We start from the raw sequence: 23900 nt of genomic DNA, 5'->3' as shown, positions 1-23900 counted from the left end.
ATGATCCCTGATCTTAGTGAAAAAACCTTCTCCCTGCCTATTTTCTCCATGCCAAGTTTGAATTTATGTTTCATGATTTTATCTACCTCATGATTTATGTCGTCCTTCAATCCCTTTTTTTCCTTTTTAAAGTAATTTTTATTAAAAGAAGATTTTATATAAGCTTAAAAAACTAGAGAAACATAAAAGGAAAAGTAGAAAAAAGAAGGGAATATAAAAACTAAAAGAAAAATGCATGATAAAATATACTTTCATGTTTTTCATTTCCAACAATAATTAGAAATACCTTTATACATCTTAGACAGTTTCTCTGGTGCCATATACCAATGGTAGATCATTTTATAAAAGTTCTCTTTTAAATGTAAGACAATGTGAATTTCAAACCTTTTAACCACATTTTAACCAGGAGTGAAGACCTGGCTCTGCCATCTTGCGTGGGGTGTGTGGAGGAGCAACCAACCCTGGAGGTGGTTAGCACCCTGAAGATGCTCCCGTAAATTAAGATCTTTTCAATACCTCTGTCTTGGATTATACTTTTATGTAAGAATATTGTTTTATTGTATTTTAATGATTATTTATTCTTGTTTTTATTGTAAACCACCCAGAGTCGCTCCTTGAGTGAGATGGGTGGTGACTAAATTTGAAGTATAAATAAAATAAATAAATAAATTCTCTCCCATTGATCCATTTGAACATTATAACCGAAGTTCTTGGCCTATTTTACCATACATTGTTTAACTTCTTCTTCTGTTTCAAATCTCAGCAAAAGTTTATACATTTTAGCAATCACATGTTCATCCATAAGTCATTTTCAAATTCCATTTTATCATGTTCTATTTCTGGTACTTTCTTATCTATATTAAATCTTTCTCTTAATCGTACATATGAAAGCCATTGAAAACTAAGTCCCTCTGCAGTCAGTTGTTCTCTTGATTTCATCTTAAGCTCTCCATTTTCCTGTACTAACAAATCTTTACATGTTAATCATTTTTCTTTGCCCAATGTTTCTTTTCTGTAAAATGCTTGTTGGGCTGAGGCCAATGAAAGTATTTTCAGGCGTAGCCTGGGTTTGTATCTATTCCGTATTTGTAATATAGCATTCCTGATATAATTATTTTTTTAAATCTACATTAACTTTCTCATACCATAAGTAACCATGCCACCCAAACCTCAGACCGTGTTCTTCTAAGAGTCTTCCATCCCTTTTTTTCCAAGCATTCTAACCACCGTTCTTAAGAAAGGTGTTTAAATGCACCTTCCTAAATTATTTTGACTTCCCTCTTTTACATATTTTCCAGATCCGACATCCCTTTAAAAAAGATTAGACAAAGGATAGACAAAGGATAGCTAAGACCCCATCAGTGTTTATGTGAAGTTGGTTTGTTATTGTCGTTCCCCAAAGTGCATCACTTTATATCTAATTAAGGCATACATATTTGCTATTTGGTTGACCCTTCACACAGTTTCAAAAGATCCTCCTAAAGCTCTTCATAATTATGTTTGTTTTTAAACCCTGATGAGTTTAGTTCATTCACCAGACTACAAGACAAGGGGTATTCCCAATGAAAACAAAAGGTAGTGAAAGATATATTACTATCCTTCCCAGAGTATAAACGAATATAGAATCCTATCAAATGTCTGCAAGATGCAGTCAGCACAAGTGGGAATTACTCATCATGACTCGTACCCACTGATAATGAACAGGCATAGAAAAATCAGTTACATAAACAAACACTTAGAGCAGGATAATTATTATTTATAGTGAACCAGTCATTCCCAGTATTTGTGGAGGCCAAATTTCATCGTCCTGAATGGTGCTTTATTCGCTTAATCCTTTTCTTCCTAGCTTCAAGTGGCTTTCAGATTGGATAAAATTCTATTGATTATCAAATCAACAAAGTACAGAAGTTAAAAAAAACCAGCACTATAGTTGATAAGCTAATCTTTTTAAAAAGTTGCTTTTTTACTTTCTCCTAAATGTTAAAGGAGTGAAATGCCTCCTTAGGGAAATTCATTTCTGAGCTTCAGAGCTATTATAAAAGAGTTGCTGTTTTTCTGCACATCAGACTATGTTAATAAGATCAGTGTTTTTAAAGTTTTTGCTTGATAGGGGGAAAAATAGCAAATCACAATCTATTGTAATAAAGCAGAAGGCAAAGTACAAAACTCTAGGTTCTGAATAGACCAAATGAGCAATATTCTGGGTTCATCCTTGGTTAATAGCTGCTGAACCAGTTTATAATCAGCCTTAGTTCCTGATGTAAGTGAGTTTCCAGACAGCTGATAGGATAGATGGAATCTTTCCTTTTTCTTCTTTGTAAAGAGATTCAGTTTAATGTAGATTAAATGTTTGCTTAGCTGTATATCCTTTGGATGCAGTTCCCTTGGCCTCTGATTGGGCAGTGCAGGACGTAGCGGAGAAAATATGTCAGGATGGACCCATTATGCACAATAACCATTATTTTAAGAATATTTCACAATAGGATGGGAAACCTGTGGTTGGGGCTATAGTACATGAGAGGGCAGGGAAAACTCACATGATGTAACAGCTCCTCTGTACAATCTACATCTTTTTTTTTTAATGGTGTGGGAAATTTTTGTCTGGAAGAACACAAAATCATGGGATGCCCCTGCTTGCAATTTGAAATACTCCAGACAAGGCTTATCACCTCAATGCACATTAGGTCTCAGGTTTCCTGTTTATTCCTTAGTTCCCATTCTGTTTTCTCTTGAGTGGTTATCATCTGTTACAATCCTCTAATTTCCCCCTTTTTTTGAATCTCAAATTATTGGTTTCTGGGCTACAATTATCCTTAAGAACACAGAGTTTGAATAGTTGTTTGCAGATGTTCTCTTTTCCTTCCCTGATCCTTTCTTCATTCTTCTTCAGTGAATGTTTGCATTGCACTTTATCAACAGTCATTTCTTAGGAGTTTTATAGCCCTTATTTTTATTTAGAATCCTGTCTAGGATGCAGTGCCATTTTGATAAAGCCATGTTCATTGTACATAATCAGTTTTAATCAAGGTGTTCCCAGGGACATTCCTTTTGTCTTGTTTCCAGGGAAACTGCATTAATGGAGAAGTTGACAAGGGCTGTAAGGTTTGGTGAGAGCCAGTATGGTGTAGGGTTAGCATTTTAGACTAAGACTCTAGCTTCAGATCCTTCTCATGCCAGGTGACCTTTGGCTGGTAAAGATACTGGTCTACCCCATCTTATAAAGTTATTGTGGGTGAATTACTGCTCCGAAAGAGGGAGGGAACTAGGGAAAGATATCTGCAGGCTCTCCTCCAAAAGCAAGCTTCCTCCAACTCATTTGTTCACCATTTGTCCTGATTACCAGGAAACACACTGAGGCGAGGACTTGGTCTCTAATATTTATTAGTAGTACTTAACAAGAATCCTAACAAACTGAGAAAGCGTGGGAAAACCCAGCCATATAAACCCCAACGGTTAAGGCGGTCCCGATCTGTGTCTCTTTGAATGGCTGAACAGTTCCTCAGTGCTATGCATGCGCTTGACAGTCTGGGTGAGAGCCCCCTGCTCGCCATCCTTACTCATGACACCATTATCCCATTGCCCTAGACCTCACTCATTACTCACCAGAGTCTGACATGAGTTTGAGTCTTACAGGGTTCTTGCAGGAACTTTCTACCTGCCCCTATAATCATTTATGTGGGCAAAAAATTTACTACATAATACATTTTATTTCTGTGTAGGCAAAGATCATGTGAGATAAAATGCATACTTGATTTCTCCCCTGTGATATACCTATGCAATTTCCTTTGTTTACCACAGACACTCTCTGTTCCTATTGTATTTGCAGGAAAGCAGTTGCTCTCTGGAACATTTCCTAGGCCCAAAGAGCACCTCTGAATAGCTTTCTGGAACATCTGCCAACTCTAATGCCTTCCTCTAGGGAAGGATTTCTTCAGAACAAGGCGGTAGTCAAGGTATCTATGGAGAATCTATAGATACCTCAGCTGAAGTGTTTCACTTAGAGGAAGGACCTCTCAGAAGAGGAATGGACTCTTGTATTGTCCTCCAGATGCTGATGAACTATAATTCTGAGCACTGTTCACCATTGGTCATATCAGTGGCTAGGTATGCAGGGAGTTGCAACTCAGCAATACTGGAGGCTGTATGTTTCCCACTTTTGTCCCAGACCAAGTCATTGATGGGCAAGATCAGTAGTGTTGTTGCAACTAAAGCACTGTCTTGGGGGGATTAGGAGCAGGTGGATTCTTCCTGCTCAGGCATTGGATGATTTTGCATCAACCCTGCTTCTAAGGCAGAATAAATAAACATGGCACATAACAGGCAGAATAATCAGGGTGGGTGGATGAGATCACGCAGATCCTTTGTATGAACATGGGGATGGTAGTAGAAGAGTGTTCAGAAGAGATCTTGGTGGTCACCTAAACTGTTCAGTGAAGAAATCCGCAGCCACTGTAATTCTGATAGAGGCCCACCTATTACATCCTCCCAACAAAGACAAACTTCCCCAGCGTCCTGTCCACTGTCAAGCAACCTTTTTTATGAGCTTCATCCAATCTTAGAAATATATACTTGTGGTCATATGTCAGTATGAAAGGTAAGTGGAAGTGCATAATATTAATAAGCAAATACAGATAGTCCTCGCTTAGCAACCACGCGTTCAGCAATCGTTTGAAGTTACAGTGGCACTGAAAGAGGGGGAATTACTACCGATCCTCGAAGTTGCAGCCATTGCAGTGTCCCCCTGGTAACATAATCTTGATTCAGGCGCTTGGCAACTAGCTTGGACTTATGACGGTTGCAGTATCCCACAGACACATGATCACTATTTGCGACCTTCCCTGCCAGCGTCCCACAAGCAAAGTCAATGGGGAAGCCGGCAGGAAAGGTTGCAAATCACTCCTATAAATCACTCCTGTTCCCGTCACTTTTTCTCCTGAGGAGTCCCCGAGTAGCAGAGCAAGCGCGGGCCTCCCTTGTGCCCTGTTGCAGTGCCCACTCACACATTTTGCCATGCTTGTGCCTGCGGTAATGCCCATCTGAGTGTTTTGTTGTATTCATGCCATGCTGCGTGTCCATCTGCATGCCCCATTTCACCCTGCAGCAATGCCCAGTCCCCTGTCTACTAGCAATTATGCCTCATAGCAGCACCTACCCACGCACCCTGATGTATCTGTGCTACGTGCCAGCACCCAGCTGCACATGCTGCTGTGTATGTGCCATGTGGCAGCACTTACCCTCATATCCCGGTGCACTTACACCCCATGGCGGTGCCCAGCCCATTGCCCCATTGCTCTCGCACTGCGGTGCCCGTTGGGGTGCTACAGGGTTTAATGCATTTTAGTATATATTTATTGGTTAACAAAGTAGAGGAAGAAAATCCAAAAATGTTTACAGAAAAACAGCAAAAAGGCAAAATTATCAAAATAATAATACCATGGCAATTTATATACTAAATATATAGCAAAACAATATCAACAATACAATGAATATGATACATTAATGCACAATTCCCAGTTAAGAATTGTACCACATCTTGTGTCATAATGGTAAGACAGCTGTAAAATAAGATTGCCTATTCTCTGCATCAAGCAGGATCTATTAAATTATTGCATTAAAAAATGGCTTTTCTGCTTTTCTGTGAGTAATTGGACAATTTTATTGGGAAAAAGCTGTTTTTCAACAGATTTCAAATGGGAATATTAATATTTTGTGTCCTCACTTTAAAAATGCCCTTTGGATATTTTATCAGCTGCCACAAACTGCCTACATTGTTTAAATAGCACAATTTCTTGATCTTGCTTTGCCTATAATGCAGGGGATTAAGAAAAGTGTGAGAGGAAACCCACTTGCAGTGCAACTAGAATTAAGAAATGTGTCTCACACCACCCCAGTCCAAATTAAACAACTTTTAAATGAACATTTAAGAAGTAGTCTATATCTTAGTGATGCTAAAGTGTTGTTTAGGCCCTCTGCTGGCAGGAAGTACCACTCCACCCTGTGTGGACAGGCTCATTTGTATTGGCCTTGCTTCAGTGTTCCTATGTCACTACCTGGCCTTAACTGTACCTCACTGTTCCCACCATTAGCAGAAAACTTTTTTGTGGGTGCGATTCTTATTCATATTTTTTTGATTCAGAATCCAGATAAAATAGGTTAACAGTGACCATCAGGAGGCTCCTAAAGCTAATGCCCAGTATATAGTCATCTAAAGTGAGAAGGTCCATGAGTTCAGTTTCTGGTAGAAGACCTGAACTCCATAGAGTAACATCTGGCTACTTGCACCTGAAGATTTCCAATATGAATGAAATCAGTCATCATGAAATCAGTCATCAGATCACCCTCCTAGTGGTCACTGTAAGCTCCTACAAACTCAAAGTTTAGGCCTATGTTTGTGCAGATGCAGGTGGAAGCCCCAAATGGAGAGAATTCCATGTTTTTTCCATGTAGTATGATAAATGATATTTGGGTGTCATTTTCATCAGTCCACCAGAGTGGCTCTCACCTGAATGTAGTTGATCTTCCTTCCTTCCTTCCTTCCTTCCTTCCTTCCTTCCTTCCTTCCTTCCTTCCTTCCTTCCTTCCTTCCTTCCCTCCCTCCCTCCCTCCCTCCCTCCCTCCCTCCCTCCCTCCCTCCCTCCCTCCTTCCTTCCTTCCTTCCTTCCTTCCTTCCTTCCTTCCTTCCTTCCTTCCTTCCTTCCTTCCTTCCTTCCTTCCTTCCTTCCTTCCTTCCTTCCTTCCTAGGGAGTGAGGATGAAGATTAATACCTCTGATTTAAAAGAGTAGGAAATATTGTTTTGCTGTACTGGCTTTTAGGTATACTGGCTTCAAGTTTAGTTTTACTTAACTTGAAAAAAACACAGCTGGAAGCTGTAATAGGCCAAATGAAATGAATTTTTCAAATAGATAAAAAATAATAGAAATTTACAGTGCCAATTATTGTAACAGTGATTTATACTACATGTCCAGTTTTGTACAATAGTATCAAAATATTAATGTGAACTTCTTACTTTTTTTACGCCCACCTATCTGTATTTTTATTCGTGTTGAATCTTGATTGTCTAAATATGCTCCTTATTTACCCCATTTTATCATAGTGTTTAAAATCCTTTGATACAAGTAGTTGATTTGGTAGGGAAAATGTCCAGCTTGATATTAGCACTGATCTTACTTTTCTAACCTGTTCACATTTACTTCAGCTGTTTTATCATTCCGTTTGGTATTTAATTCATTATAATCATAATCTTAGGATTGTTTTCAGAGCCTTTCAAACCCTAATTTTAGCCTGTAGTACCATTACTCAGACTATTGCTGTTGAAGTGTGCTAGAATTAAATCTCCCAGAATTCCCAGCCAGCATGGGAAAGACTGGGCTACTATATGGCACTACACACACGTATGTGCATGCACACACACACACTAGCAAGGAAATGTGTGTGTTGTTATGCATTTCAGTCTGTGGGGCCGTTTTCTCTTTTTTTCTTTCCCCAACTTTTATCCATTTTTAGGACTTACATTCACACCAATATGTGTGAATGTAAGTCATGGACATTATGGTAGCACTCATGTCTTAGCGTTAAATGCATTATCAAATATACTTATATGGACTGTACTCCATTGTGTAGGTCACAGAACTTTGTTTATCGGGGTTCATGTGCCATTGGGTGGAAGGAAAAGCCATCGCCGCCATAGACACCGTGGACACAAACATAGAAAGAGAGACAGAGAAAGAGATTCAGGATTAGAGGATGGTCGAGAGTCTCCTTCATTTGGTAAGTCTTGCTTTTTATTGCATTTCATTTAAAAAAGATCAGTGAGATGGTACCTGCAGAAAACATGAGTTGATGTATTCTGGTCCAGCTGAGGGTTTGGATGACAAGGGCAGTCCCAAGAGAAGCACAATAGAGTAGATAAGTCAAGATGACACCAGAGAATATATGATGGTCAGGTTCCTTTTTCCCAGAATAAAGCGGGGCTGGTATAGCAGACAAAGCTAGTAAATATTATTACATACTGTAGAAACTGTAACAGACCGAAGAATGCTTGTCTGCAACCTTAATTCATAAAACTGTGTAATCAGAGTACAGTAGCATATTCCTCAGAACTGGGTTAATACAGTCCCCCTACCATCAGCATCTCTTTCTTCCAGGACTGAATTTTTTTTTCCTACTCTAGGATGACTTTTACTCATGTAAAAACCTGGAGAGTGGTAGAATGAAGGAGATAAATCAATGGGACTGAAATGCTGTAACATATTTGGAGACATATCAACCTATAACAAGAACCTTCTAAACAGGCATCCAAAGCACGGCCAATCTTTTGTAGCTCACCTAGGCTTGGTCTTCATACTACTCTGACTCCCACAAACTTGTGCACCTTACAGAAAGGAACAAACGCCATCAGTGGGTGCAGCAGAGGGATCGTTATAATGGCTCACAGATGGGGTGCCATCTTGCTGGATCTATGAAGGGGCTTATTACTGGTGTAAATTGTTGCTATTATTAGTCTGTTACAGATTTATGTGAAAGTGGTGGTTTGGAAGTGGGTAGTATCACATGAAGATTTCCTTGTCTCCACATTCCTTCTGGCCACTGCCTGCTGTAATTTGAAATCTCAGTGGACCCTTACTCCTGGGGGCTGCCCTGGCAACATTCTTATAGGGCTAGATTCTCATATCTCATTCTTCAAAAGAGGCATTCATATCTTAACTGTTAATACAGGAAGATCTGTTGAAATTGTGCTTTTAATTTGCAGTATGGTATTTTTGCCATATATTTTCCTCTCCTTTTGATGCGTACAAAACAACCTAGTATGTTATAATGCTTTAGAAATATAACTGTACATGTGAAAATTTATTTATTTATTTATTTCTCAAATTTATACTACCGCCCATCTCCCCTCAAAGAGGGTCTCTGAGCAGTGTACAATAAATTAGTCAATTAAAATTAAAAAAACAATAATCCAAAGAAAACATAATAAATACCATACAATAAAATAAAAGTAAAAGATAAAAATCCAGATGGCTACAAAGATTGTAAATATGAAGGGAGCTGTCTAAAGTGCTAGCCATCCCCAAGACTGAATACCCCCCTCCCCACCCCAGGCACAGCGGCAGAGCCAGGTCTTCAGGGACTTCCAGAAGGTCAGGAGGGATGGGGCTAGCCTGACCTCTGGTGGCAGAATGTTCCAGAAGGCAGGTGCCACTGCAGAGAAGGTTTGTCTTCTAGACTCCGCCAGATGGAATTCACTTATGGACAGGGTCCACAACATGCCCTCTCTGCATGAACGGGTGGGATGGGTTGCTGTCATGGGGATGAGATGGTCCCTCAGGTAACCTGGTCCCATGCCATGTAGGGCTTTAAAGGTGATAACCAACACCTTGAATTGGACCCGGAAGCAAACTGGTACCCAGTGCAGCTCATGCAGCAAAGGTGTTACATGCGCCAATCTTGGGGCACCAAAAATTGCCCATGTGGCTGCATTCTGGACCAGCTGTAGCTTCCGGATACTCTTCAAAGGTAGCCCCATGTAGAGCGCATTGCAGTAGTCTATGTGGGAGATGACCAGGGCATGAATGACTGTTCGGAGGCTTCTCGATACAGGAAGGGGCGTAACTGGCGCACAACACAAAGTTGTACAAAGGCCCTCCTGGCCACGACTGCCACCTGCTCTTTGAGCAGGAGTTGTGAGTCCAGAAGGACCCCCAAGTTATGAACTGAGTCTGTCTGGGGCAGTGCAATCACATCCAGAACTAAAGATGACAATTTCCCGGATACAGAGGAGCCATTAACCCACAGCCACTCTGTCTTACCAGGGTTCAGCTGAAGCCTGTTGCTCCCCATCCAGACCCCCACAGCCCCCAGGCACTGGGAGAGGGCAGTCACCCGGGATGGAGATATACAATCAAGTATCATCAGCATATTGATGATACCTCATCCTGTGGTGATGGATGATCTCACCCAGTGGTTTCATGTAGATGTTGAACAGGAGAGGAGAGAGAACTGAACCCTGCGGCACCCCACAAAGGAGGGATCGAGGGTCAGACCTCTCACTCCCTATCACCACTGATTGGGACTGGCCCTGGAGGAAGGAGGTGAACCAGCGCAAAACTATGCCGCCCACCCCCAACTCCCTGAGCTGCCCCAAAAGGATAGCATGGTCAATGGTATTGAAAGCCACTGAGAGGTCAAAAAGAGCGAGGATGGATGCACTACCCCCATCCTGCTCCCACCAGAGATCATCCATAAGTGCGACCAATGCTGTTCCTGTCCCATATATGGGCCTGAAACCTGACTGAAAGGGGTCCAGATAATCTGTTTCCTCCAGCATCCTCTGGAACTGCAACACCACCCCACTTTCTCAACCACCTTCCCCAAAAAGGGGAGGTGGGAGACAGGACAAAAATTGTCCAACACAGTACGGTCCAGGGATGGTTTCTTGAGGAGGCAGCTGGGAACACTCCCTCTCCCAAGGATGTATTGACCATCGCCTGGGCTCATCCACATGTCACCTCCTGAGTTGCCTTCACCAGCCAGGAGCGGCATGGGTCTAGTTGACAGGTGGTGGCGTTTACAGTCCAGAGGATCCTGTCCACTTCCTCGGGTCCAACAGGATCAAACTGTTCCCAGATAACTGCGTAAGTACATTCCCTCGGCATCTCCTCAAACTGTGCCTCACTCTTGGAGTCCAACTCCAACCATATCTGAGTGATTTTGTCCTTCAGATGCTCAGAAAACTCCTCCGCATATATATAACAAACCATTGCTTTGTTAACTTAACAGCTAATATCTAATTCTTATTTTTCTTCTGGTCTTTCCCCCCCCCTAGTTTTTCCTTATTTCTGTTTTATTTCTCTCCTTTATTCCATTTGTACAACAAAACAATTTGCCATTCTGTCTTCTCCATTTCTACTCTTACTTCCAACTATCACAAGTGATAAACTGCCTCTCTCCCCTCTTCTTGAATTCTTGCTTCTTTTGCTCCTCCTCACTAGAAGGTACAATGAGTTTGTTCCTCTTCCTAGGAGGTACATTGAATTTTGAAAGCCTACTGCAGAAGCTTTGACTAAACCATTGTCTTTATTTGCTGGTTAGTCTGTACTGACCTTTTGCTGGAAGCCATCCAGGAGTAAAAGCATCTTAAAATATTAAAATCACAAGAAAAACACTAGAAATAATTTATAAATTTAAGAAGAGCCCTGTAAGTCTGACACACTCTACATACGTGTACAGGGGAAGATTTCCTCCTATATTCTTCCGCCTTGAATGTCTTATACACCTTTATTCAAGCATAGGGGCCACCTCCCTCTTGTTGCTCAATGGCTCAGTTTGAAGCTTGCTGGCATAGAGTTCAGCTTTAACAGAAATAACTCTGGAGTTGTTGCATGCTGCTATAATTACGTTGTTCCCCAAGAGAAGTTTCTGATGGACTTTATAATGATAAAAAATACTTTTCTGCCTGAATAATAATATAGCTAGTGAACTGGCACTAAAAGTACATAAAGAATGAGAATACTTTCAATATTATAGTAAAAAGATCTAATGAAAACATGGATGAATAACTTACCATACCACACTGCAACACAAAAGAATATTTTAGGTCTTAGAAGTGCCAGTGTAATTTCTGGAGTAAACTTTACAAAGTTTTATTTTAAAATGTATTTAAATGATAAATATTGGAAGTACAGAAGCAAAATGATATGACGGTGATCCTTTAGAAAAGGACTTGAAATCCTTAACATCCCTCACTGAAGAATATGAAGATAGGAAAAAATATTGTTAGAAATATGTTATTAGTAAGAATTAAGAGAGTAAAAAATGGTCACAAAAGAGGAATAGAAAGGCAATACAAAAAGATGAAGCTGAATTTGTTTTAGACAAATTATCAATGCTGGAAAATCCTAGTCTAGAAAAGGCCTCCCTTTTCTTGCATGTTACACATCAGTGTAAAACAGATTTTTGTGTTGATTCATTATGGGTGTTATTCAGACATTTATCAGATTTTTTTTTAAAAGAGGGAATTTACAAAACTCCCAAAAGGAAATCTATAATGCATATATAGTAAGCCTTTTTCATAACTAAGTTTTCAGCAAAACGAATGTGACCTCAGATATGACAGTTTTTAAGCATTTATATCATAAGGAAATCTTTTCTCTTTGGACCTCTGATTACTCCTGATCAAACCATTAGGAACACTACTTGCTACTTCATGTAGACATGCACAGAGTTTTGCTATAAAAATTGAATCAGAAATGAGTATAGTTTTCGTATAAAATCTGAATCTAATGCAACGTATTTTTAGATTATACTGGTTGGCTATCCCATATTAGAACAACACAGTGAGTCCTGATTGCTTGCTCCCAGGCAAGTCTTTTGTAAAAGATTTATTATTGCCATTGGAGCTCATATTGTCTTTAGATGAAACTATAAAGCCAAAACCTGCACTTACCTTTTTCAGATAGATGGTTGAAAGCATCCAGTGCAATTCTGCTGAGGATGGTCACGAGGCCCTGCAAGTGATCTGTACAGTGGTGCTTAGTAGCTAGTAACTTAGCTACTAATTCTGTCATATTTCAGTTTATTGCATTTTAAAAAAATCATACAAAGCCCCATACAAAGGTTTTCTTCTTGACAATTGCAATTTTTGGAAATCCTTTTTTGCCATGTTTTATAATAAATCTTTTACTGATAAGGGGGTAAAAGTAGAGCAACAAATAAGAATTGTCAGTACAACTGGAATTTAATCATTGGAAATTAGTTATAGAGGAACAAGAATGCAGTTTGGCCATTTACCATAAGGTTAGGTCTTGACAGTAAGTAAAGACTCCTTCAAGCTTGACACCTGGTGATTTCATGTCCATTCAGTTGTCTTTGCAGAAAGGGTTTTGCCATCGCATTCTTCTGGAATGTTTTTTCAATTTCCTAATCTAACCCAGCAGCCCAAATAATCCCTGCAGGTCTCCCATCCAAATACTAATTAGACTGACCCGACCTAACCAAGATCAATCCAGTGTGGCTAGCTGCTGAGTTATCTTGCTAGTACAGGTAATACGGAGAAACCGAGTCCACGTTTTCTGCCTTTGTAATTTCCATGCACTCATCCAGAATAACTTGTTTATTATCATCTTAATAGACATGATGTTTCTTCTGTCATATTTCAGTTTATTGCATTTTTAAAATCATACAAAGCCCCATTCAAAGGTTTTTCTCTTGACAGTTGCAATTTTTGGAAACAATTTTTGCCATGTTTTATAATAAATCTTTTACATAAGGGGGACAGACCTACCCCTGCAGGGAAAACCCAAGATGAACTTTATATTTGACAGATTTTTCTGTTGACCCATGGTTTGTTCAAAATGGGCTTGTCACCCAAGCTGTTAATTTGTTGGTGGCCTTCTGAGTCATCGCCTTTCTTTGGAATCTGTTTCTGAATCTGTTTACATAAGCAGTGAATCACAGGGTATTGTTAACTGCCCACAATGATTTCTTGCTTCTGTCATAAGAATGACAGTAAGGTAAGAACAACTATAATACACTGCATCTTCTAGAAGTTGTATCAATGTTGTTTACATGATAACCCAGTTGAAACATTAGTCATCCAACCAGGCAACTTGGATACTGCAGGGCTGTTGAGTGGCACACAATTATTTTGCCCCTGACATTGGGTACTTCCCATGGGGCATTTAAGTGATGAGCACAGGTAGCCTGGACAAATACAGAAGACTAAACAAATATAAGCTTTTCAGGCTACATGTACAATTTAGAGTTCTGTGTTACCAGGTTGAGTGAATAATGTCTGAATAGATTTGGCTAACATTAGAGGCACTTATTTGATTGGCTTTTTAATATGAGCTGACCAAAAACTCACTTGCTGACTACTGTAATAGAGGAAGCAAGTTATTCTTTGATTTTCTCACTTTCCTAAAAAATCTGCAAATAGTAATGGAAATTGTTTAGAAACTGTACATAGATTTTTCATAAGAAGCAGTGCAGAAATGGCACAGAATGAACTTGTACTTGAAAACATTAGAAGGTTATAGGAAGCAAAATGGAAAAGCCATCTGTTCCTAGAGCTGATATTTGTATCAACAAGAACTGAGCGTAAAACACATGTAAAATACCAAAATTATTGATAAAATAAATAGGGAAGTTTTACAAAAAATCCACAGTATATTCAAATGTTAATCCAAATGATTAAAAGAAAAATTGGGGGATTTTTGGCTGGGATTAATCAGAGATTAGCAGAACATTCTTGTGCATGTCTGAGCTCCAGTGAATTCACTGGAACCTACTCTGAGTGACCATGCTTAGCAAAAGGAGGCAGGAAAGGATCTGTTGTGCAGTACTATTTCTTTTTTTCCCTTTAATTACTGGATCAGCTTTATGAACGCTTGACCAAATAAATCAGCTTCTCAACATCTCAATTTATCATTAGCATTTTGATTTGTAAAAAAATAAGATCAGTCATGAATATGTCTGCCTTTTTGCATCTTGGCTTATAGATTTTTTACTTGGTGCTGTAGGAATGCAGGCTGAGTTGGCCCATTTCCTGTTTATATCTCTGGAATTTCTGATATACTTGTTGATGTTAGCAAGACTCTTCAGAGATGTGGATATTTTGGCACAAACACTCTGCTTTTTATTTAATCCTCTTTCATGCATTTAATGTTAAGCTCTCTTTCATAATCAAATCTACGTCATTTGGGAGCTTGGCTACTGAGTATTCTCTTTTAATGTTTAATTGCTATTGGCTACTACATCATAACAAAATTTTGTCTTGAAGAATGTTGGCCTGAAAAAAGGATTCCAAAACTCTCAGATGTATTTTAGGTTAGGTTTTCCATATGTAGCGATATGTGCATGCACACAGCTTTTACATGAGAAATGTCACGCTGACAGAGGATATAAAGATCTCTGCATCAGTTTTGATAGCAGCATTACTCATCACTATCAGTAGTAGAGATAAGTAACTAAGTAGAGATAAATAAGACATTGCAGTGTTTTATGTACTGCAAAAGGCATTGCATTTAGAGAAAGCTGACAGTGTGGTCACAATCCTTTCTTATCAGTTGCTGAAAGTAGATGTATATCTATAGAGGCATGTATTTCATTTTTTTATTTTCATGCCTCAACTTATATCAAATTAATTAAGAGAAGAAAAAGTATGCAGTATGTGCACTGTGGACAACATAATGTAACCTTAAAATGAATAATTAGCATTTTAAAAATAAAGGAAGAGGAGAAAAAGTAAGCCTTCTCCTTTCACACTTGTTGATTTACAGCCCAATTCCAGTGTTGAGATAGACAGACAGATGTGTGCACACACACATACACATATCCATACACAAACTATCCACTGTGCAAATCAGGTGTAGGAAATGGAAGTGGTAGGAAGACCAGCCTCCAGATACAAAACATCCATTATTCATGATGTCTTGATAGTGTCCAAATATTACCGATGCAGCTAAGAAGAAAGCAAGCATCTTTAATGCATAATTATTGATTGAGATTCATCTTAACAATCCTGCTGAATGCAGTTCTAGATTTTGTAATAATAGGACAAGTACAAACCAAATGAGTTAATATTCAGATTACTGAGTTGCATCTTCAACAGGAAGACCATTGTGATTTTTTCTGGTATTAATTCATTTTAGATTCACTAGGAAACTAATTTCATGTTGTTTAAAGCAGCCCTCCACCTGCTATATAGGATATATAGTCTCATTATTTCAGAGATCATATAAATAACTAGTGTCAATAGTAGTTACTATAAAAAAGGTTAATAGTTTTGCATAGTTTAATTCCTGCATTCTAACCACTGTGGAACTGCAGAGACAATAACAGTATCTAGACCAAAGAGATCAAATAACAAATTCTTAAACTAAATAAATGCCAAGAAACACCCTGAGGAAAACCAAACTTGTTATTTAATTCTGCAAAATTAATGATCCATGCTTTAGAGATTTAAAGAGATGCTTTGTTTTCGCTCCTGTGTGTTGTGAAGCATCTCCTTCCAGGAATTTGCATGGCCCTATTAAATAATCAAGATACTTAGTATTGTGTTCCAGTTTTTTTATTCAGTTCAGAGATTAAACATGCTAAGCACCTAACAATCAATTAATTGATTGATTATTCCACTAATTTTCTCCCAAAATGAAGAGAGGAGTAGATCCAATTTGGGAAACTTTATGCAATCTCTGGTTTTAGAGAGGGGTGTTTGCAATCTCAGGACTAGTTTAACATGGCCACTAAGTTTAGGAAGACACAACAGATATCACAATCAATACAGGATGTACCACCTGTTCTGAGCTTTATGACCACCTGTTTTAGGATTGAGTTACTTAGAAGAGCATTAAAACAGTAAAAAGTCAATGCAGATAATTTCTCAGGAGTTACTCCTATTTTTTTCTAGAAGTGTCACTGGGATTGATTGAATACCCTTTTTCTCTCTCTCTTTAAGCTGATTTACAAAAACCAAAACATGAAATGACAAATATATAGAAAACAACCAGAACGTAAAGACATAATTTTAAGACATTAATAAGCTAGAATTCTGCAAGATCATCCTTAAAAAGTTCTCCATTTTCCAGACTGTCCTTTAACAAAGCCTGGATTTGTGATAGTTGATATTGTGAGGTTTCATATTTATAATTGGGGTGTGTGGGGTGTCAGGGAGGGGTAGCACTTTTGGCAGGGGAACCTGTGTCCTTTCCGGGCAGTTTGCCCACCTTTGGTCCCCATCTGGCACTCAACTCTCATCTGTGGCTCCCGGTAGCCATTTGCATGTGACAGTGGCCACACCCCAGTGAACGGCTTCAACAAGCTGGCTAAACCAGGTGAGGGTAGCTGATGGGTCTTAAACCCTCAGTGGGACAGAGAGCTGCCTCTCCCAGCATCTGAAGACAGACTCCAGTGGATTGAGCAGATGAGACCATTGGAAGGCCCAGCAGTCATGAAGGTGGTCTTTGCAAGCATTGTGGAACGTGAAGAGCAGGACAAGCCCCAGAAGATGTCCTGGTCGTCCACTGTGCCTAGTCCCATCTCTGGTTGTCTCGACTCTGTCTTGCCACTGGACCCATATGGGAATTGGGAAGAGAGAGGAGGCTGACGCTGTGCAACCCTCCCTCGTTTAAATCCAAATTATGTGCTAGTCTTGACACCACCATCATCATCACTCTTGAAAAAATAAAAATAAAGATTAAAAAAAGTTCGGTGGCAAGTTTCTTGACCCCTGTTTAATACCTATCTCACTTCCTCAAAAAACTTGCCCATGAATCAGATCCCTCAGATTTCCCGCTTCTCAACCCCAAAGTATGTAAGAATCTCTGCCTTTCTAATGTTCGGATCCTTCTTTCTTGGGAAGCAGGCACCCAAGGATCACTGAATAAAGTTCTCCTTGGTTTTTTTCCCTCAGCCTTGTGCTCCTTCCTTTGGCAAAAATTCCACAACACCTCTAAGGCATTCCCAGTCACCAATGGTGTTAAACAGAGCTGTGTGCTTGCACCCACACTGTTCAGCATGATGTTTACTGCCATGCTGAATGATGCCTTTCAGGACAGTGATCCTGGAATCAGCCTCAAGTACAGAGTGGATGAGAAGCTCTTCAACTTGAGTAGACATCAAGCTATTACTAAAGTGAAGGAAACTGTTCTGAGAGACTTCCTCTTTGCTGAATGCTGGCTCAGAGTCAGAGATGCAAGTCAGTATGGATGAATTCTCTACAGCTTGTGACAATTTTGGACTCACCATCGATATTCAAAAGACCAAAGTCACGCACCTGCCTTCTCATGCATCATACACAGAACCCAAAATCACAATCAAAAGGTAGAAATTACAGGCATTGTCCAGTTCAATTACCTTGGCACTACCTGAATAGTGACCATTGATACAGAAGTTAACTGCAGAATAGCAAAGGCAAGTTCTGCTTTTAGTAGACTGTGCTCCAGTATGGGAACATCAAGAAATTAGTCCAGCAACAAAATTGAAGGTCTACAGAGCTGTGGTACTCACTACCTGTCTTATATGCCTGTGAAATGTGGACTGTGTATTGAAGGCATGCAAGACAGCTCAACCACTTCAACATGACTTGTCTTTACAGAATATTAGGCATCAGATAGCTAGATAAAGTACAAGACACTCTATATGCTGCTGGTGAGAACACAGACCCGGTGGTCAAGTCACATCAACTGTATGCCGAATAAGTGCATACCCAAGCAGCTCCTTTTTTGAGGATTTTCTGCTGGAAAACGTTTGCATGGAGGACAGAAGAAATGTTACAAAGATACATTAAAGGCCTCCCTGAAGTTGCTTGACATAGACACAACCACCTGGGAAACACTGGCACAAAATTGCTCTACCTGGCGTGGCCTCATCCCTAAGGGCTGTCAAGCTTATGACTAAGGCACACTGCAGAAGCACAACATAAGTGCGAGCTGCCCAAGCCTAGAGCCATCAGTGCAACAACTGCAGTGTCTACACTTGTTTGCCCAACATGTGCCAGGACATTCCGTGCCTGAATTGGCCTGACCAGTCATCTTCGGAGGCACCACATTGAGTTTTAACGTGACTAATGGTGTTGAGGTCTTCATCAACGTCAATGGATGAACAACATTTAGAATAATTTTTTTTATTTAAGTACAGGATATAGAAAGATTGGCATCTCTTACTTGTAAAAATGGATTATCAATTCATTAAATTATTTTCAACCTGTTCTTTCCCTTTCTGTACCAGGATGCACCTTCAGCTTGATCACAGTGCAAACTCACAGCAGAGCTACAGAAAGAATCCCTGTTAAGGCAGTTCTTCATAATGGGTAGAGATAAAAGAATAAAATATTGGAAAACATTTAATCTGTTTTATTATGCTGGTTTTCTTTTAAATAAGGCTTTCTGTTGTTGTTTGCATTCTGGGATTCTTGAGATGCTTCCATCCCTTCTTGAAAAACATTCTGTAATAATAGTGTTTTGTTTCCATAGTCACATTAAAATATATTCTTCCCTTAGCAGTACAGAATTATGGCTCAGAGCCCAACTGGATAAATTGCTCTCTGTAGAACTAGGGAATAGATGTAAGGCGCAATGGCAGTTGTAGGGTAGCGGGATTTCAATCCTTGATCCTCTCCCTTTACTTTGCAAGGCAATTCAGATTAGATCCCTTTTTCTGCCACTTTCGGGGGTGGGTGGGGGGAAATCCTGACTCAGATTGTGCCTCCTCCTTTCAAGAACACTCTTGCTAGTGACACAAATGTCTTTCTGTCTCGGCCTTCAATTGTATACTTCCATTTAAAAAAAAAGACCCCAAACTGTCAGCATCCATTAGCATCCATTTATGAATTTAGAGTTTGGGGAAATAACCTAATGCAAAAGAAAAAAATGCATCTTCCTTCCAAGTGACCTCGAAATACTCAGGGGTCTGACAGTGTTAAGCAAGTATGAACATTCCCACTGTGTAAAGGGAGCTTCTAAGCCTTTCTGAAAGTCTTCTTAAAAGGAGTGGGATAAATGTGTGATGAATTTGATAATACATGGGTCAGCTTGACACGGCTAGGGGTTTGTTTTTGAAAGAACTAAGTTTCATTGTCAGAGGTTATAGAGGAACCTTAACTAGCATGTGTTTTAAATACTTATTTCATAACTGTCACCTTGGCAACAACGATTTAAAAACTGATCTGAAAATTTCAGCTGAAGCTGCTAAATCTCCCAGCGTAAGGGCTTGAAGCTATTTATGCACTGTTCAGTTGTTAAAATGGCATTATTTAAAGCCCTGCCTAACTAGTTCATATTTACCCTCACATTCTGCACGAAGCTAAGTATTTGGGTATAGACCTGCTCAGACCAGTAGTGAAGGATTTTTATTTATTTATTTATCTATCAAATTTTATCACTGCCCATCTCCCCCCAAAGGGGGGACTCTGGGCGATTTACAACAAAAACAAAGTTTAAAATCCAATGCCATTATAAATACAATAAATATGAATATAAATAAACAGTAAAAATATAAAAAGGTATAAAATCCAGATGGCAAAGATTGTATCTCAACCTGTGAGTATAAAGGGCTCTTCTAGGGTGCTAGCCATCCCCAAGAAAGATTATTCCCCTTCCTGCTCCAGGCATGCTGGCGGAACCAGGTTTTTAATTTTTTACTGAAGTCCAGGAGCGAGGGGGCCTGTCTCACCTCTGTGGGAAGAATGTTCCAGGGGGCAGGAGCTACTGCAGAGAAGGCCTGTTTCTTGGACCCCACTAGATGGAATTCTCTTACAGATGGGGTCCGTAACATGCCCTCTCTGCATGACCAGGTGGGATGGGTCGATGTGATGGGGATGAGATGGTCTCTCAGGTAGCCCCATGCCATGTAGGATGCTATTCTCATCCCAACATTCCTCTGTGCTTTGAAAGTGGGCAGTCTCTGAAGCAGATTTTGGTCGCATAAGCCTTGTAGTGTTGTAGCTCACATTATAGGGGGGTACCTTTTACCACTGTAGTAGCAGCTCTTCTTCCTATCCTTCAAGGCCATTCCCTCTTCTCTCCACATCTGGGTCCCTTCCCCTTGAAGATTCTTCCAAGGGGTGCAAGTTCTGTCTGCTCTCAGCTGAGTTCATGCCCATGCTGGGTTCAATCCTTGTATGGAACAGTTTTGTGAAGGTCTGTGGCATGGATTTCTAATACTGTAGTACACAAAGGCTTTCTTTTTTTTTAATCCATTCAATCGTATCGATTCTCAAAGACTGTCTAGACAAGTCCCTGCAGTTTTCTTGGCAAGGTTTTTCAGAAGTGGTTTGCCCTTGCCTGTTCCTTCCTAGGGATGAGAGAGAGGGACTGGCTCAAGGTCACCCAGCTGGCTTCGTACTTAAGGCAGGACTGGAATTCAGGGTCTCCTGGTTTCTAGCCTGATGCCTTAACCACTACACCAAACTGGCTCTCACACAAGGGCTATCCATTTGTAATTGTTGATGCAGTCAAGAAATGTATCCATCTTTATTTCTGCCATCTCAAACTAGTCCTTTCTTCTCCGTTATATCCCACTCTATGCGCAGAGCTTAGCTTAGCCGTGTGTTGAGCGTACCAAACTGCAGAAACTGAGGGAGACTTCTTGCTAATTGGTGACTGGGAATTAGGTCTCCCAGCACCAAGCAGTAAAGCCAGGCCTTGAGACTGCACCACCACTGCAGCTGAAAACCCTTGGTTGCTGCCCTGCCTTGAGTTGTGAATGGCCCTTGTGCAATTGGGAACAATGCCTGCCATGCTCTCCATGGCGAAGTAGGGTGGCAGAAACAGTGGCCATCATTTTGTGTTTTCCAAACATGCAGATTCTATTCAGAGTGGAATGATCAAAGAGATGTTTCTCTTTTCAAGACTGCTGAGAACGAAGCAACAACCCTTTTAGTGTTGAGATAACAAGAAGCACTGTAAATATTGCCTGGAAGTAATTTATTATTTAAGATCCTCAAAGGCAACGCAACCAGGTTTCCCTCTATAACATGCAATTCTGTATATCTTGTATTAACACAATCTTTGGTGCATTCATATCTTAAACTCTGGAATGAATTTCAAGGGTCATTTATATACTCTCCTATTCATGCAGGGAATTCATTTGAGCCAGTTTGGTGTAGTGGTGAAGGTGCTGGCCTGGCAAGCAGGAGACGGTGAGTTCTAGGCTTCCCTTAGACAGGAAAGCTGGCTGGGTGACTTTGGGCTAGCTCCTCTCTCTCAGCCCAGCCCACCTCACAGGGTTGTTGTGGGGAAAACAGGAGGCAGGAGTATTAGGTATGTTTGCTGCCTTGAGCTATCTAAAATCTAATAATTATTCCAGCAACTGTAATAGCGAACTATGCAACTTTTGCATAAATATCTCTAAGAACAAAATATGACAGCAGAAAACACTATTGTATGAACAGACATCTAGTTAGACTTTCCCTTCCTTTACCTCCACCCCAGCACTATTTGCACCTCTGTTTGGATACAGAGCACATTATAAGTTTGGGCAGGTTTGTGAGTTCATAGAGCTTGCAGTGAACCATTAGCCAGTCTGTGATTGCATTCTGGCTCATAGCTGAGCCCAGAGAGCTGTTTGCCAATTAGTGCTCACTTAAAAGCTCAGTAGAGAGCCAGTTTCGTGTAGTGGTGAAGGCATCAGGCTAGAAACTGGGAGACCGTGAGTTCTAGTTCTGCCTTAGGCACAAAATGAGCTGGGTGACCTTGAGCCAGTCACTCTCTCTCAGCCCTAGAAAGGAGGCAAGGGCAAACCGCTTCTGAAAAGCCTTGCCAAGAAAACTGCAGGGGCTTGTCCAGGCAGTTGCCATGAGTCAAAAACTGACTTGAAGGAACAAATAATAATAATACAAGCTCAGTTACCAGCTAGTAACTAAGTGCCTCACCCTCCCCACTCAAGATCCATGCCTAAAATGCGTCCTTTACCCTTTGCACAAATACAAAAGAGAGTAAATGGCTAGCATTTCCCCGTTTCTGTGCTTGCCATGGTGGCAAAACTCTGCTGCCTTCCAAATGCCTGATGCCTGGCCTGCTGGCATATTCTACATGCAGTTCCTTTACTTAATCAGATCAGCATGGAGTTACAGCAGGGTGAGTCAAAAATTCCCTATAATGAAGGCACAGATCTCCCCATCAAGCACAAGGCAGTGAGACATTGTTCTTTTGTAAAGAGTCTTTCTCTGCCATGGAACATTTCGTGGGGAACGGATGCCAACATTGTTCACACAGTTCATTCTATTTCTTGTATAGAAGTCCTTCAGTTCATGAATTTCTCTAACTTCCATTTTCACCAAAATGACTGCTTTAATGGAAAACTCATTTAGTTGTCTGCTGCCTATAGCTTTAGTGCATTTAATTCCTATATTTTTCATGATTCCTACTGCTTCTTGAAACAAGAAACCTACCAATTTTTAAACCAAACTAAATCAGAAGCCTTCAGGAAAAGAACCAGCATCTAATTTTTAAAAGTAACAGTAGGAAGTATACAGGTGATTGGGTGGACTTTAAAGCCAGGTGTGGACTTTGAAACCAGATGTCCATGTAGTGTTATATCTATATCCCCACCGCCTGAAAATGAACATGCCTCTTCCTTTCTTGCAGGGATGTGTAAAACTCACCATACTGAATTTCCTCTGGAAATTAATCCTCTGGACCAAAAATTAAACCTCTGGAAAGTAAATCCTCTGAACCAGAAGTAGGTCAAGGTATTCTGGACATGGTGTTGCAGATGAAACAGGTTATTGGGGGCTGAATCACAATGGACCATTTCAAATTGCCTCCAGTTCATAAGATTTACTTCCAGAATCACCAAATCTCCCCCAGGACAAGATCCAGAGGAACTTTAAAATAATCCAGAGAGGGAAGAGAATATTCCACAGAATATTCTTTTCTATAATGAGTGAATTTTGCTTATCCTTAGTTTCTTGTTGTTGGACATCTGCATATTCATTTTTTTCTGAAAGCAAACTTGATTGTTTTTATTCACTGTGATGTTGAAATTGATCTTACATTTATATTGATTATTTAACTTCCTCTACCCAGTGGGAAGATAAAAGGAATCCAGGAATTCTCCTAAAGGAACTATACTCTTAATAGGGGCCACATCTATTTTAATAGTTTTTATGTACATCAGGGGTGGGCAACAGTGTGACCACTGATACTTTCTTCTGCACTAGCCAGACTCTGTCCAATCTGTTAAGAGCTTTAGGTATTTTTTATAAATCATTAAAAAAAAGTTGTGGGGAGGAATCAGCCCAGTGCTCTGTTTGGAAAGGTGTCTACCAACTCAGGAAAAAAAAAGAGGTGAAGATATGTGAGACCAGTCTTTCTCACCCTTTTGACTCTAAAGGGCTCCTTTAGGAACCCTTAAAATATTTTTCAGGCCTCAAGGAACCCCTGCATATTCAGGCTCAAATATA

At 40.1% G+C, this 23900-nt stretch overlaps 1 protein-coding gene across 1 annotated transcript in view; it reads left to right on the top strand.

Moving 5' to 3' along the window:
- The window catches only part of SLC4A10 (solute carrier family 4 member 10), a 118188-nt gene that overhangs the window by 5033 nt on the left and 89255 nt on the right, over positions 1-23900 (top strand). Inside the window, exon 2 of the mRNA XM_063318304.1 lies at positions 7622-7768. Within this exon, the coding sequence (XP_063174374.1) occupies positions 7622-7768 (147 nt within the window). The remainder of the gene's footprint in view (positions 1-7621; positions 7769-23900) is intronic.

This window comes from Candoia aspera, chromosome 1, assembly GCF_035149785.1.
Source record: "Candoia aspera isolate rCanAsp1 chromosome 1, rCanAsp1.hap2, whole genome shotgun sequence".
NCBI lineage: Eukaryota > Metazoa > Chordata > Lepidosauria > Squamata > Boidae > Candoia > Candoia aspera.
The sequence above is the reverse complement of the archived record's forward strand: the minus strand, read 5'-3'. Positions and strand labels throughout refer to the sequence as shown.